Here is a 15,088-nt window from a genome sequence, read left to right on the forward strand (position 1 = left end):
TGGGGTGGATGAGGGTGTAACTGGGTATGGCCGGGGCAGATTGGTTTTTAAAAGTAACAAGTTGGGAAGTATATACAGATTTGATAAGCTCCCTCAGTTCATTGAAGTTTCAGCTTCAATGATTTAGGATAGGCCAGAGAAGGCATCAGGGGGTATAAATCTCACAATGTCTCAACATGTACTTACCACATAGTGTATATTCACTTCCGCCCCAATGGCTTCAGTGGAATTGATTGTTGCCGGTATAGAGTCGTTTGCTGCAATCGGAACATGAAACTCTTTTGTAGAACTGGGGGAGAAATGGTTAGTTTAACTAATTATACTCTTAGAAAGATACGTGATAGAGTAAATTTCTTGTCAGTGAACAATTTTTTCCCCAATGCAGTAAAACTATCAGCATTACCTTTTATCTGCAGGTAGAATAAATTATAGTAATGATCGGTTGCTATGGAAATTGTAATGGGGTCAGTCAGCCCAGTTTCAGTAAAACAGCCCCGGTGTGTGTAGAAATATAGCATATACAGTACTGGGCAATCCCTGTACCCCAGGTACTAGTGATGTGCAGGTCAGGAAAAACTCAACCCCGCAAACCCAAACCTGCTAAAAGTTGCTAATGTAGGACCCACACATAACCCGTACTTGCATCTACCCACACCTAATGCTACTTCTGCGAGCGCCTAGGGTCAGACTGGGGCAGCGGGACGCTGTGGGACCCTGACCAGATCCCTGCTGGCCCTCATCCACTGACCTCCCTCTCCCGGTCACATCTATTTAAGCATGAGATGCATACTTGGGGGGAGGGGCAATCAGCGGGGGGCCCCTGCAAAGTGTGGGGGGCTCCAGTCCGACCCTGCGAGTGCCTCTGGTTCCAAGACAGAGATCTTTGGGAGCAAATGAAGAGTGTAGTTTCCCAGTCTGACTTGTACCCAACTAGAATCTGTAACAGTCACCCCAAATTTCTACCTAAACCTGCCCGAACCATAAGTAAACCCACAGGATTTGTATCAATGTACAGTACACATCACTACTGGGTACCACAGGTGAGAACTTTTATCTTCCTGACTAAATATATATTTTAGTGAGTGGCTGCACATAGCAGAGAACCATGTCATAACAGATACCTTACAAATGTCAGCCAGGATTCATATTTCACCGTAAATGTAATGTTCTTCCTATTGTTCATCAGTGTTTCTGGCTTCTCTTCACTGTCACTAGAACAGAACATATTGGATAGTTTAGCTTCAGTGCAAATGTACTAAAACAATATAACAATTTACTTGTATTTTTTCCTTAATTGCATGTGCAGCCTGGGCTTGGGGGACCCAGCACCATAATGTGCAAATATGGTCATTTTATTCCTGCCCTAGCAACCAATCAGCAATTTTCTTTGATCTGATCAAAAGTATTCAGGATAAAGAGAGCGCTGGATAGCAGCAGGGCTGCATGACCTGTCCAGCATCATCAGAAGGGGATAAGCTAGTTAAGGGGAGGGTTAGAGTAGGGGGGTAGCAGTGGGTATATAGTTGAGTGGTAGGGTGTAGCTATTCACCATTTTAGAATGGGCAGAAAAAAAAAGTTTTCCACCCACCCTCCCTTAGCATTGGGGATGGATTTATTTATTAGTTTGATGTTTTTCTAGTTATCACGTATATGGCCTTGGAGGGTCAGGGGGTACACTAGCGCATAGACTTTAGGGAAGAGTCAGATAAACTTGGTATAGGATGGTCCCTGAAGATGGCTGATTGGCAAAAGGGGGGCAGGCGGTGGGTGCCCTCTGAGCCAGTATGGCGACTAGAGGATAACGCATCTCAATCTTGGGTCATAAAAACAAATTCTGGATTGGTTATGAGTTATTACTGTTAAATACATGTAGAACTATTATTGTCACTTTCTCTTTTTTGATTCAACAGTTTGTATTTGTTACAGCAATAAAAAGTTTAATTATATAGATGCTTACAATGATACATATACAAATGCAGCCAAGTTCCTTCACCATGTTGTCGCGTTATGTCTCTTTCAGTTAATACAGGGAAAAAAAAAAAAAAAAATTGCTACCAGATGGCGCATGGTCTCTATGGCATTTTCTATTGTATTTTGTGGGCAAGTCTTTGACTCACTAGCACCATCTAGAGGCAGGCAAATAATAGTGTCTGGATAAGGTGAGACAAAATGCGAAAACTTGCTGGCTGCATCTTTACACATGGTGAAACCTAATAGAAAGTATCTGTAAAATAGAGAGACAATAGATACACCCAGGTAACTCCTGGCCAATAATGCAGAACTATACAACCATTGGAGGTAGTGGTTGGGGGGGGAGTGTTATTAAGGCCAAGTAACAACAAAGGGGGGGGGGGGACATGTTATTAACTGAGCCTAGCCAAAGATCCAGTACCTTTTAAAGGAGAACTAGAACGTAACAAAAAATGTTGGACAGAAATATTGTACATTATGTTTTTGGCTTCTGTACCAGCCCAAGTGCCCATTATATGGAAATTTAATAATCAGCCCTGTAACATCACTCCCTGTTACAGACAAAGCTCATTTTCATGGTACCATTTGAATTTTTAGATGATGTTAAGGCCAATATACTGCTGGACAGAAAGCCCTGAATCTGCTTTTTTCCCAATGCAGAATATGAATGCAACTGTCCACAACTATCTTATAGGCTAAAAGGAAATGAAAGAATTTATATATCGTTGGCTTAAACAGGTTGAATCAGGGAAAAGGAGAGTGCATTGCAGTACAGGCAACACAGAACAGCTCTTTCTCCTTATATATCATTTGGTGCATCACAGAAGAGTGACATTATACAGTAGATATTCAGTTGATTAGTTTTTTTCTTTGTTTTTTGTTTTGTTTGTCTATGTAAAGTTGGGAGGAACACGGGTCAAAAAAATTTCATTACAGTAATGATGCTTCATTGTTATTTGTATATGACAATAAACTTGAAACTTGATCTCATACCTTGTTGCATTGACAAATATAAAGGTGTTATCCAAAAGATGTGAGGAGTTGAACTGGAATGTGATTTTGAATGAAATCTAAAGGGTGGAAAGAAAGAGGGAAGAGAATAAAGTTTCCAAACATAACAGGATCTACAATTGCTTCTCTTGTATGTACTGCAGTAGCGAATATGTATAGCAAATATTATGTCAGGTAAGGAATCTCTTTCTCCAGAATGATCTGATAGCAGCTCCTCATTATCAACTCCGATTTACTGGTCACTTTTCAGTATATTTCCTTGTTCAACCTGAATGCAATGAATAGGGCTTGTGCTGAACATACTTTTTGCCTAATGTTCTTTATAGTTAAATAGTTATTAATAGGTAATAATTAGATTAACAGTTCACTGGTATAAAGAAGGCCAAGGGATTATCGTAAGGTCACATTGCAGCAGACACTCCAGAGGGGGGTATGATGCCCCCCATGGAGCCCCCAGCCACTGAGGTCCCCTGTTGCACACCCTATCCTCACTGTCCTCTTACCATCGCGTCACACCTGTGCTTTTTTTTTTTTTTACAAGAGCATCAATTTTTTGTCGCCCGTTTCGCGGAAACAAAGAATCCATGTCTGAGGAAAGTTCGGCCATTACTAGATACAATAGTGCAAGCTGAAACGCTATATTTATGCTGCAGAAAGCTTTACCATACCTGAGTAAACAGCCCTAGCAGCTTCCTCTGTTTGTTTAAGATAGCAGCAGCCATTTTAGCTTGGTCTTATTAAATTCCATGCTGCAGCTCTGGCTGCTGGTAGCTTATATTACAGCAGAAAGGGGAGGGGGAGAGAGCAAAGATGAGAAGGGGAGAGTGGAGCAAACTGAGCAGACTCACGCTGTGCCCTAAAGGATTTTTCTGAGAGAAGGAAGTCTGACACTGAAGAACATGTGTACACAAAAGAAGAAAAGAAATCCTGTATTTATTTTGGATACAGGACTGATAGAGTTTTCCTGTGTTTTTTTTTTTTTACAGTTTTTCTGTGGGTGTTTTTAGCTTTATTTACATAGACATTATTCAGTTAACTTTCTGCTACAAGGTTACATTGGGCAAGGCATTTACTTACCATTTCATCCTTCTTCAGGAAAGGATATCCTATTTTGCACGTAACATCATGATCCGATTCACAGCTCACTTTCTGCTTATCCTGTAGGACACAACCATGTACAGTGAGAGACATCACCCCCAATGCAGAAACCAGGGGGTACACAATACAGGTAGGGTTGCTGCCTTTGCAGATGGCTAAACCCGGACAAAGAGGGTGGAGTTTAGGCATCAGGTGTGGGGCAGTGATGCTGGGGCGTGGGTATGGAACTGGCACAATGTTGCGTGGGGTTATGACACTGGGTTGGGGTTATTGTATCAATTGCCTGCATTTATGTTTTTTCAATGTTTTAAACTGGCCAGCTCTGAAAAACTGGGATGCTGGTTAAAAACCGGTCAGTCGGCAACTTTAGCCCATTCTATATTTTTCCTGATAAGTAAATCCAATTCTTTAAAAACATGGGAACTATTATACAGAAATACAGTTATTCTAATAAAAATGAACTGTACTTGATGATAACTAAGCCATGGTGATAGAAAAAATCACTGTGAGTATCTTAATATAAGTGTTTTTCATTTATTGGGCAGATAATTGTTCAGGTTTCACAAGGCTGAAAAACGAACAGACAGTTGAGCCCCGAACAGGTCTAAGAGAAAACAAACTGTTTGGGTCAAAAGCGAACAGGCGACAACCCTACGTACAGGCCAGAACCTTCTCATCTGATGCAGGATCTCAGAGCATTGTGTTTATTTGCACTTTTAGTGACAAATACAGTCCAGCTGATATCTAGAAACAGTTAACATGGGATACTTAACTCCAACTATAGGCAGCCTACCTTGGTAATATAATGTAACACCCATACATTTTAGTGGCATGCAGAAAGGCTTTGTAGGCTTCTTGTTTTAATTTGTTACACTGCATTTCTGCCTGCTTAAAGACAGTATGAGAGGAATCATATGATATGCATAGAGATGCTTTATGTCTGTAAAGTCATTAGTTATAGAAAGGTCAGGGCATCTTTATGGGGAAGACACATTGACTTGTTGTACATCTGGGGGCGGCCACAGCTGGATAAAGACAATGGGTGCCTTAGTTCAGTAACAGCTGCCAAGACGTAACTTATTTGGTTTACAGTGTAAAAACACAAAAAGGGATAATAGGCCATGGGTTTGTAATGGATGCACTGTTCAATTAACATTTCGGGGGTGGGGGGGGGGTTATTGCTATGAGGTTTGTAGTAGAGAAAAAGAAGTGTTACACTTAGCAGATATTGAATACATACTTCCAAGGGTCTCGTGTGCACACCTGAGCCAGTACATTAGGGCTTTACAAGTGGAAACTTGGGGGTTCTGTGTCTGTGTGTGGGGGCGCTATCTCCAAACCTGCAGTCATTGTTTTTTTACAAGTGTCTTTGTATTGTGCTAGCACATGGAGTATCTCACAATACAGACCTCCTATTGCTGATTATGGTATATAACCCTATATACTATTATTTGCAGTAACTTACACCTCCACAAACACATGGACTCAGTTTGTAAGTTTCATGTTTTACTGTTTATTGTTGTATACATTGGATTATGTACCCACAAGTGTTTGCTTTGCTCAGTGTATTCTATTGCATGTGGCTTAAATGGTCTCAGGCATTTCAGGGGGTCTGTGGTGACAGAGACCAAAGATAAAAAGGAAAAATAGTTAAAAATCTGTTTTTTAGAGTTGATTTCCACCCCTTGTGGATAGAGGCAATAGAAAGTCTGAGAGCAATACACATTTGGAATTAAGCACTGAAAAGTCTTCCTGGCAAGGAGACAGCAATGGTTGCCAGTCAATAAGAAAAACATATGAACAGGTTGTCTCCTTACAATAATTTATGGATTTTCTTGTTATAGAAGAAGGGGAATTTTAGCATTAAAGGACAGATTTATCAAAATGTCTTAAAACTCACCCATATGGGATATTTAGAAGAATATTTACCAATGGGTGATTTGTACATTTTACATGCTTCTAAATATCCCATAGGAATGAATAGAATGTGGGTAAGTTTTTATGTATTAAAATCTAAACTCAAATTTTAATAAATCCGCCCCTAAGTTTCATGTCATGGATTGACATAATCATCGGATGACCCTGGGCTCAATGTTTTCTCTTCCACCCTCCCTAGTCTTGTGAAGTTATAGGCCAGATTTATCAATGTTCGTATTTGAATTTTTACCTCGATTCAAGGTTTTTTTTGTCAATTATTCATTAAGCTAAAATACTCGAAAAAACTAGAATGGAAAACTTTGGCATCTAGAAGCTTCCGAGGTCATGTAGAAATCAGTGGCAGCTGTCCTAGGCATAATTTAAATTATCTATTCAATTCAAGTTTGAGTTTTTTTAAGGTTTTTTTGGGATTGTAAACTCAAAAAAATTGATGTATTCATTTTTTCCCAATATTTTATTTACTCATGTTTTTTTATATATGGATTTTTTAATAAATGAGCAAACATTCTAGTTTTTTTAAATTGAGTTTATTTGAAGTAGAAACCTCACAAATTAGAATTTTGGTTTCGATATGGCTCCCAGTCTCCAGTATGGCTTTCCCTATAGGTGATATGTTATATTGTTTTTGCTATGTCTCAGTAATGCGCTTTTATCTCCTGCTTGCTACAGCTTTATTTGGGGTGATTGGCGAGCATTCCCTAGCATGGGAATAGAACACGACATGGGGAGTTCAGCGGCTTTCCCAGTAGCCTATTGTTTGGAACAACCCTAGGAGACCCCGGAACATGTGTTGATGTTTCTGCCTACAGGTTCAGTGCCCTGCAGCTGCAATATAATTTTACAAAGGATTTATAAATGTAATAATGGTTTGGGAACTCTTAACAGCAGCCTTGGGCAGCCACAGCTCTCCGTGCTCATCTAGTTATTGGCAGCCTTGCATAGGAGTGTGTTAGCCAGATACCAAGTGACCAAACACTTGTAAATAAATGTCCTTATTAAACAATGTGAAGGCAAATTGCTTCCTCTGCTTATACAGCTGGCAATCAAGATCAATCAAGAGATTGTCTAGGAACTTCTCTCTGAAATCTGATTGACATAAATGAGCTTTGAGGTCATTTCAAAATCACTTACCTCAGTTGCAGCCAGTATAATGTTTGGGGAATATTTGACAATCACCCTGGCATTATAAGCACTCTTCTTCATATTCTTAACCGTCAGAGTCAGATTGAACTTGTCCTTTGTGGGCTTCACAATTGCTTCATTAAAGCTGTGCGGATAAATGACACATTTACGACCCTTTGAAGGAAAACAGTTCTACTGTATATATAAATATACATCCATACACCCTCCCAATATGAATATCTGGCCGAAATGACACATTCCAGGGTGATCAGTGCAGTTATGGCAATGTCCTGGGAATCACAGTGATTGATATTCAGTAGCATAAAGCCAGACTTTGTAAAAGGGACATTCTCCTTTACACATGTTATAGATGGACCTATTCTGAGCAATTTTTAGTTGGTCTTTGTGAATGAATTTGTACGTTCTTTTTTAATTACAGGTATGGGACTTGTTATCCAGAATGCTTGGGACCTGTGGTTTACTGGATAAGGGATCTCTCCGTAATTTGGAGCTTTATAACTTTAATCTATCAAAAAATAATTTAAACATTCATTTAATCCAATAGGTTTGTTTTGCCTCAAGTAAGGATTAATTATATCTTAGTTGGGATCAAGTACAGGTACTGTTTTATTATTACAGAGAAAAGGGAATCATTTAACCATTAAATAAACACAATAGGACTGTTCTGCCCCCAATAAGGGGTAATTATATCTTAGTTGGGATCAAGTACAGGTACTGTTTTATTATTACAGAGAAAAGGGAATCATTTAACCATGAAATAACCCCAATAGGGCTGTTCTGCCCCCAATAAGGGGTAATTATATCTTAGTTGGGATCAAGTACAGGTACTGTTTTATTATTACAGAGAAAAGGGAATCATTTAACCATTAAATAAACCCAATAGGGCTGTTCTGCCCCCAATAAGGGGTAATTATATCTTAGTTGGGATCAAGTACAGGTACTGTTTTATTATTACAGAGAAAAGGGAATCATTTAACCATTAAATAAACCCAATAGGGCTGTTCTGCCCCCAATAAGGGGTAATTATATCTTAGTTGGGATCAAGTACAGGTACTGTTTTATTATTACAGAGAAAAGGGAATCATTTAAACATGAAATAAACCCAATAGGGCTGTTCTGCCCCCAATAAGGGGTAATTATATCTTAGTTGGGATCAAGTACAAGGTTCTGTTGTATTATTACAGAGAAAAAGGGAATCATTTAACCATGAAATAACCCCAATAGGGCTGTTCTGCCCCCAATAAGGGGTAATTATATCTTAGTTGGGATCAAGTACAGGTACTGTTTTATTATTACAGAGAAAAGGGAATCATTTAACCATTAAATAAACCCAATAGGGCTGTTCTGCCCCCAATAAGGGGTAATTATATCTTAGTTGGGATCAAGTACAGGTACTGTTTTATTATTACAGAGAAAAGGGAATCATTTAACCATTAAATAAACCCAATAGGGCTGTTCTGCCCCCAATAAGGGGTAATTATATCTTAGTTGGGATCAAGTACAGGTACTGTTTTATTATTACAGAGAAAAGGGAATCATTTAAACATGAAATAAACCCAATAGGGCTGTTCTGCCCCCAATAAGGGGTAATTATATCTTAGTTGGGATCAAGTACAAGGTTCTGTTGTATTATTACAGAGAAAAAGGGAATAATCTTTTAAAGTTAGATTTATGTGCTTATATTGTTATCTATGGGAGATGGCCTTCCTGTAATTTGGAACTTTCTCGATAATGGGTCTCTGGATAATAGATCCCATACCTGAACTAGCATTCCTATTCTGGCACTTTCCATCTGTGGCTGAAAAAGCTGCCTGGTTATCAGGGTCACTGTTTTCGACAACCAAAAAACCAAACTGACAGTGAGCCTGTATTCTTATACAGGTTGTATTCTTATTTTTTTTAAGCCCTCCAGTCTGATTTCAAAACTGCTGCATGGTTGGCAGGGTAATTAGGCTGCAGTTCTTCAGAACAAAAAATGTAAGTACTTCAGTATAGTTTTCCCCAGGGTGTATAACCCATTGTACCCAATCAAACACTTTTCAATATTTCACAACTGAAAATCAAGAAATATTAGGCCACACCCTGGTCTGTCCAGGCCACACCCAGTTATGCCCAAAAACCCACTGCTCCACATGATAAATATTACTTCTGCAGCTCCAATCAGAACCAAGCATTTGAATAAAGTAGTGGCTGTAAGTAATTACAGAGGCTGATACAATCTAATAACCAGAATCACAGATAATGTATCAAACCCCCCTCACTTGCCAAACCATACAAGCACACCCACTTTAGCATGTGTTTAGTCAGATACAATACCTGATTCCATCCATACTTATTTCAGCATCTAGGACTAAGTCAGTAATACATTTCTGTTCTGATCCACAATCCATTGTGAAAGGAATCTATTAAAAGAATAAAGGAAAATAAGAACTTGTAGCTGTAAGTGGTTCATCAGCATGTAACCAACTGTAATGTTTTGGACTGTGGATGGGGAACCCATAGAAAAACACCAACAACACACACAATTCTGAAAGAATATAGAGCTAACAATATGAGGCAGGATATGGTATCTGGTGAGGCAAATCATGCTGTCCTATTGCCTATAGGGCACATTTACTTATGGTACCACAGTTACACTGCACTGAATACCATTCATTAAAGGTATTTGTGTTAACATGCATCAACTCCTGGCACTACTGTATAGTTGTTATACCTTCCTGGGGGCCTTCTAATATGGATCAAGTACTGTTGCGCTTACTGACTCAGCCCACTGTGGGAACCCTAAAGATACCACTTCTGAACTAGGCAGTAGCTCCAGGCAGAGCCCTGCATTGGGTTGAGTACCTGTGGGTTACCTGCAGCAAAATGAGTAATTTGTTCTTGTGGGCGGGCACAACAATGTCACAGTTACTCCTAGATTGCTGTCCCTCTGGATTGACATCTCTGCTAGCTCCAGAGTTCCTACAGTGGACTGAGTCAACAGCCACAGTGCAGATGCACCATAAGAATCGGGTGCAGATGTCACTTTCTTCTAGGGTTACCACATTTTGTGTGATGTAATGCCTTTGGGTAAGGGATTAGGATGTGATGTCGCACAGCGGTGGGGAAATGAGTTGACTGAATGGGGAACTGAACGGACAAGACCAGTGATCCCCAACTAGTGGTTCGTGAGCAGCATGTTGCTCCCCAACCCCTTGGATGTTGCTCCCAGTGGCCTCAAAGCAGGTGCTTATTTTTGACTTCCTGGCTTGGAGGCAAGTTTTGGTTGCATCACAACCATGTGTACTGCCAAACATCCTCCTGTAGCTGCCAGTCCACATAGGAGCTACCTATAGCCAATCACAGCCCTTATTTGGCACCCATATAAACATTTTTCATGCTTGTGTTGCTCCCCAACTCTTTTCTTTATATGGGGAATCCAGGGGCACAGGTGGGATTGTCCTTATAAGGGGGAATCCAGCAGCAGATAAGGTCAGTGAAGGGAGGGATTTATAGGGAATTACAAATTTACCTGCAATGTAAATGTGTAATTCCTGCCCTAGCTGGAGATTTACTGACAGGGCTAGTCACATAACGGCCGGGTGGCTACCCTACCTTCTTCTGGAAATCATGGGCAGCATAATTGCATAAATATTAACGCATCAGCCACAATTGCATCAGACACATCTCCCCCTGATGCACCACAGTTAAACTGGAATCTTAAAAACATGCTGAATTGTGGGAAAGTAACATTATTATGCTCTAAACTGCACTTAGCCCACTGTAATGAGGTAAGTAAATAACTCATAATGTGTGAAAGAAAAAATGGAAATCAAGTTATGTCATTAAAAAAAACAGGAAAACTAGATATATTTATATTTAACAGCACTAATTAGAAGGGTATCAGAGAGATATGTAACCCTTTCACTGCCTTCATTTTAGAAGAGTTGATAACATTTCCTAATGTGTTTTAGATGCTGCAAAAAAGAAAAAAAAGCCCAAATTAATGATATTTTATCTTTTTTAAACCTTTATTTAAAAACAAATGGTTCTGTGCATGCTGAGCGAAGGAAATAGTTCTGCCCTGTTATTTTCCTGTGCGCAGTGAATAGAATGTTAGCTCGGTACAAATGAGCGACGTGACTTCATCCTGTGCATTGGTTCTAAATATTATGTTAAATCATTTCCTCGGGATAAAACAATGTCTGGCTGAAGGAAAATATAAAAACCACTGGGGAATTTCTTTGGGATATCACAATATATCAACATTCAGTGATGGGAAAGAAACTTTCATGTAACCTCTTCCACTTGCTCTTTGCACAGTACTGTTGCTTTTTGTTTTGCTTGTCCCAGATGCTAATTCAGGGGTCCACAGAGATCTTTATGTATTGGGCTCTGGACAGGGGGAGCGTCAGTTTACAGGCACCTACCTATATAAACCAACCCCATTGTACCCCTTTATAAGAGGCATAGCTCATCTTTAAATTAACTTTTAGTATGATATAGACATTGATATTCTGAGACAATTTGCAATTGGTCTTTATTTTTTATTATTTGTGCTTTTTCAGTTATTTAGCTTTTTGTTTATCAGCTCTCTAGTTTGCCATTTCAAAAGCTGGTTGCTAGGGTCTTGTTTACCTTAGCAACCAGCCATTGTTTTTTGGCTGCTGGGGTCAGTGACCCCTCATTTGAAAGCTGGAAAGATGTAGAAGAAGAAGGCAAACAATTAAAAAACTATAAATATTAAAGAAAGAAAACCAATTGCAAAGCTGCTAGGAATAGGACATTCTATAACATACCAAAAGTCAACATAAAGGTGCACCACCCCTATAAATAACACACCGGACCATTTGAATCTTTTAGGTAGAAGAGGCTGCTGCTTGTTTATTAACAAAATGACATCCATTAACATTAAAGGAACAGTAACGCCAATGAAAGTGCATAAAAGTAATAACAATATAATATACTGTTGCCCTGCATTGCTACAACTGGTGTGTTTGCCTCAGAAAGACTACTATAGTTTATATAAGTAAGCTGCTGTGTAGCCATGGGGGCAGCCATTCAAAGGAGAAAAGGCACAGGTTACTTTGCAGATAACAGATAAACCCCCATTATATGGGGCTTATCTACTAGTTATCTGCTATGTAACCTGTGCCTTTTCTCCTTTTTTCTAGCATGAATGGCTGCCCCCATGGCTACACAGCAGCTTATTTATATTGTAGCTTTTCTGTAGCAAAAACACCAGTTTTTTGCAGAGCAACAGCACATTATATTTTAATTACTTAAAAACACTTTAATTTTTTGATGTTACTGTTCCTTTAAAACTTCAAAGATTCAGAAAATGTAATACCAAAGCAAACCTTACATCAATTATCTTTTAATTTCCATTAGTTGCCCAAGGCTATGAACAGTTATAGCCAAAGTAAGGGTCAGCCTGTGGTTACTCCTAGGCCTGACTCTTTCCCATAACTGACTCCTCCCCATATCTCACACCCATTCCAGCAGACCCCTTCCGTCACTTTGGCCCCGCCCACAAAATAAACTTTGTACTCCCTCTCACCCCACTACCAGCAAATAGTATTCTTTCTTCCACCCAGATGTTCATAAATAAATTGAGCTCTTACAGTCATATTAAGAAATTCAAATATAGAAAAGAAGATCTATTGCAGAATATGTTCAGCCCAATAACAGGGATTTGCAGGCCAAACAATGCCTGGATTTTCCCCATTCAGCACCACTGGAGCAGAGGCTGATGTGAGGATATGTCTGCAGTATTTGCAAAGCATTTCAGTATTATTAATAAACAATTGGTAAAATCAGTGGTTTTGGCTCACAAGTACCTCAAAACCCATAGATTTTACTTCCAGTTTCCTTTCTGCTCTATGGGGATAATGAGCTTCTTTAAAAACAAATGAAAAAATTACACTGATTTCCCTGCATGTGGATTTCTCTTTTCTTCATGGTGCTACTTCAGTTCAATTGATTCTAAGTTTAGACCTCTGCATTTCCCTCACTTCTATTGCTAACTCAGATTTTTCAGACTTACGTATGAGTTATAAAAGTTTGGAAGTTCACTGCTGAGAACTGGGCCTTTTTCTGGGTCAGGAAAATTAAATTCAACCGAGACGTTAATGGAGTTCAAGAAATCAGGTTTTTCCTGTATGGGGGAGAGAGAAAGACCACAGAGGTATGTTGTACATGATTGTTGTTTATCATTCCCCCACAGCTCAATACAAATAATATTATAGGCCATCTAAGGTTTGACGCTAAGCCTTATGGGCCTATTCTCCCAACAAATGAAGAATATATAAAGACAGGAATGCATTTTTCCATCTGCATTTACACATTTTAGGCACAGACTCACAAATACATTGGAACAGAAGCATTTCATTTACATAATAATTGCGCTGCGCAGGGCCCTGATGCTACATCTCCAAACAAGGGTCTCCATTTTCTGTACATAGGGTTGTCTACCTCAAAGTGCTACTATCTGGTCCTCATGAAGAACAATATATATAACCTTTTGATTTACTAATATACCTACTAAGCAGGAGTCAGCACATCAGGCCCTAGACAGACATGTGGACTGTCCAAAATGGGCTGGAACTCAGAAGGCAAGAGAAAAGCATAAGTGTACTTGTATAGCGATGATGTACTTGGAAATGAATACAGCAAAACAACCCTTTAAAACAACCCTTTACATAATGATGGAGGATCACTAGAAATCACCACCTCTTCATTGCACACATCTGTAAGGCTCTCCTGGGGTTTGAACTTGGGACCTTCTGGTTGCTCTCCCAAACCACTGGGCCTGGAAAGCAGCAAGCAAGTGCTCATCTCCTGTTTTCCTGGATAAATTATATCACCCCAGCAGCCTTATTGGTTGGATGGGGTCAGCCAATCAGCTCTGACTTTGGTCTATATAAACCCAGCCCTCCTCATTTCCTATGCCTGGGCATTGACCTCATTTCTGATCACTGTGGCAGGCCCTAGATGTCTACTCCTTGCTCTGGTTCTTGTTTCTGCTCTTGTCTTGTCCTTGTTTTTACCCCTGTTCCTGCTCTGTCCTGTCCCTGTTCTTGTCTTAGTCCTGTTCTTGCTCCAGTCCTGCTTGAGACTCTTTCTACACCGCCCCACCTCTGCCTGTCCCAGATTCTCTGTCTCTTCTGTCCTGCACACATCCAGTCACCACTTCTTTGTTGGCTCTATCCTGCTCCATTTAGTCACTTATTCTTCCCTCATTTTACTCTGATCTCCCTCCTGTACCTTTGTCACCCATGCCTGAAGGACTCACAGCTTCCCCGCTCTCTTCTCCTTAGCAATCCTTTACAATCCCTCACAAAACCACAAGGATCAGGATAAGGGTTTGTGTTAGTGGCCACCCAAAATCAGCAACCAAACCAATGGCTATATGGGTCTATCTTTCTCTGGTTAAAATGAGGCTTTATAGTGTATATGGATGAAAAAGCACCTAGATGACTCTCTGGGGTTCATTTACCAACACTGGGTAAACTTGACTGTGGGCAGTAACCCACAGCAACCAATCAAATTATTGCCTTAATTGTTCTACCTTTAGCTGGCTAAACAAAGCCAATCACTGATTGGTTGTTATGGGTTATTGCACACAGGCATATTTGCCCAGTGTTGATAAATGAGCCCCACTATGTTACTGAGAACCCAGCAAGGTAATTGTGATTGTTTGTTGGCTTTTATTGTTCACATTACTGTGTTTCCATTAGTCAGTGAGCCCTGATATTAGAAATTACGATTATTTCGAAAATTACTTGCCACCGTATAAAAGTCATGATTCAGACAATTCCCTTTGTGTCCCATAACCCCTTGGAACTTCCTATCCTGAGAATCATTGAATAAGACTCGAGAGGCGTATCGGGGTGAGTCCAATGTGATGGTATAGATGATATCTGTAGAGATGAAAGCAGTAATTATA

The 15,088-nt window shown here is 39.7% G+C and overlaps 1 protein-coding gene across 1 annotated transcript in view; it reads right to left on the reverse strand.

Annotated features, from left to right (window-relative positions):
* Positions 1-15,088, reverse strand: part of itga1 (integrin subunit alpha 1) — an 80,403-nt gene that overhangs the window by 11,816 nt on the left and 53,499 nt on the right. Inside the window, exons 17-24 of the mRNA XM_002933044.4 lie at positions 14,929-15,062; positions 13,187-13,297; positions 9,478-9,563; positions 7,150-7,285; positions 4,060-4,140; positions 2,965-3,041; positions 1,122-1,211; positions 187-289 (exon numbers count right to left, since the gene is read on the reverse strand). Of these exons, the coding sequence (XP_002933090.3) occupies positions 187-289; positions 1,122-1,211; positions 2,965-3,041; positions 4,060-4,140; positions 7,150-7,285; positions 9,478-9,563; positions 13,187-13,297; positions 14,929-15,062 (818 nt within the window). The remainder of the gene's footprint in view (positions 1-186; positions 290-1,121; positions 1,212-2,964; positions 3,042-4,059; positions 4,141-7,149; positions 7,286-9,477; positions 9,564-13,186; positions 13,298-14,928; positions 15,063-15,088) is intronic.

This window comes from Xenopus tropicalis, chromosome 1 (assembly GCF_000004195.4).
Source record: "Xenopus tropicalis strain Nigerian chromosome 1, UCB_Xtro_10.0, whole genome shotgun sequence".
Lineage (NCBI taxonomy): Eukaryota > Metazoa > Chordata > Amphibia > Anura > Pipidae > Xenopus > Xenopus tropicalis.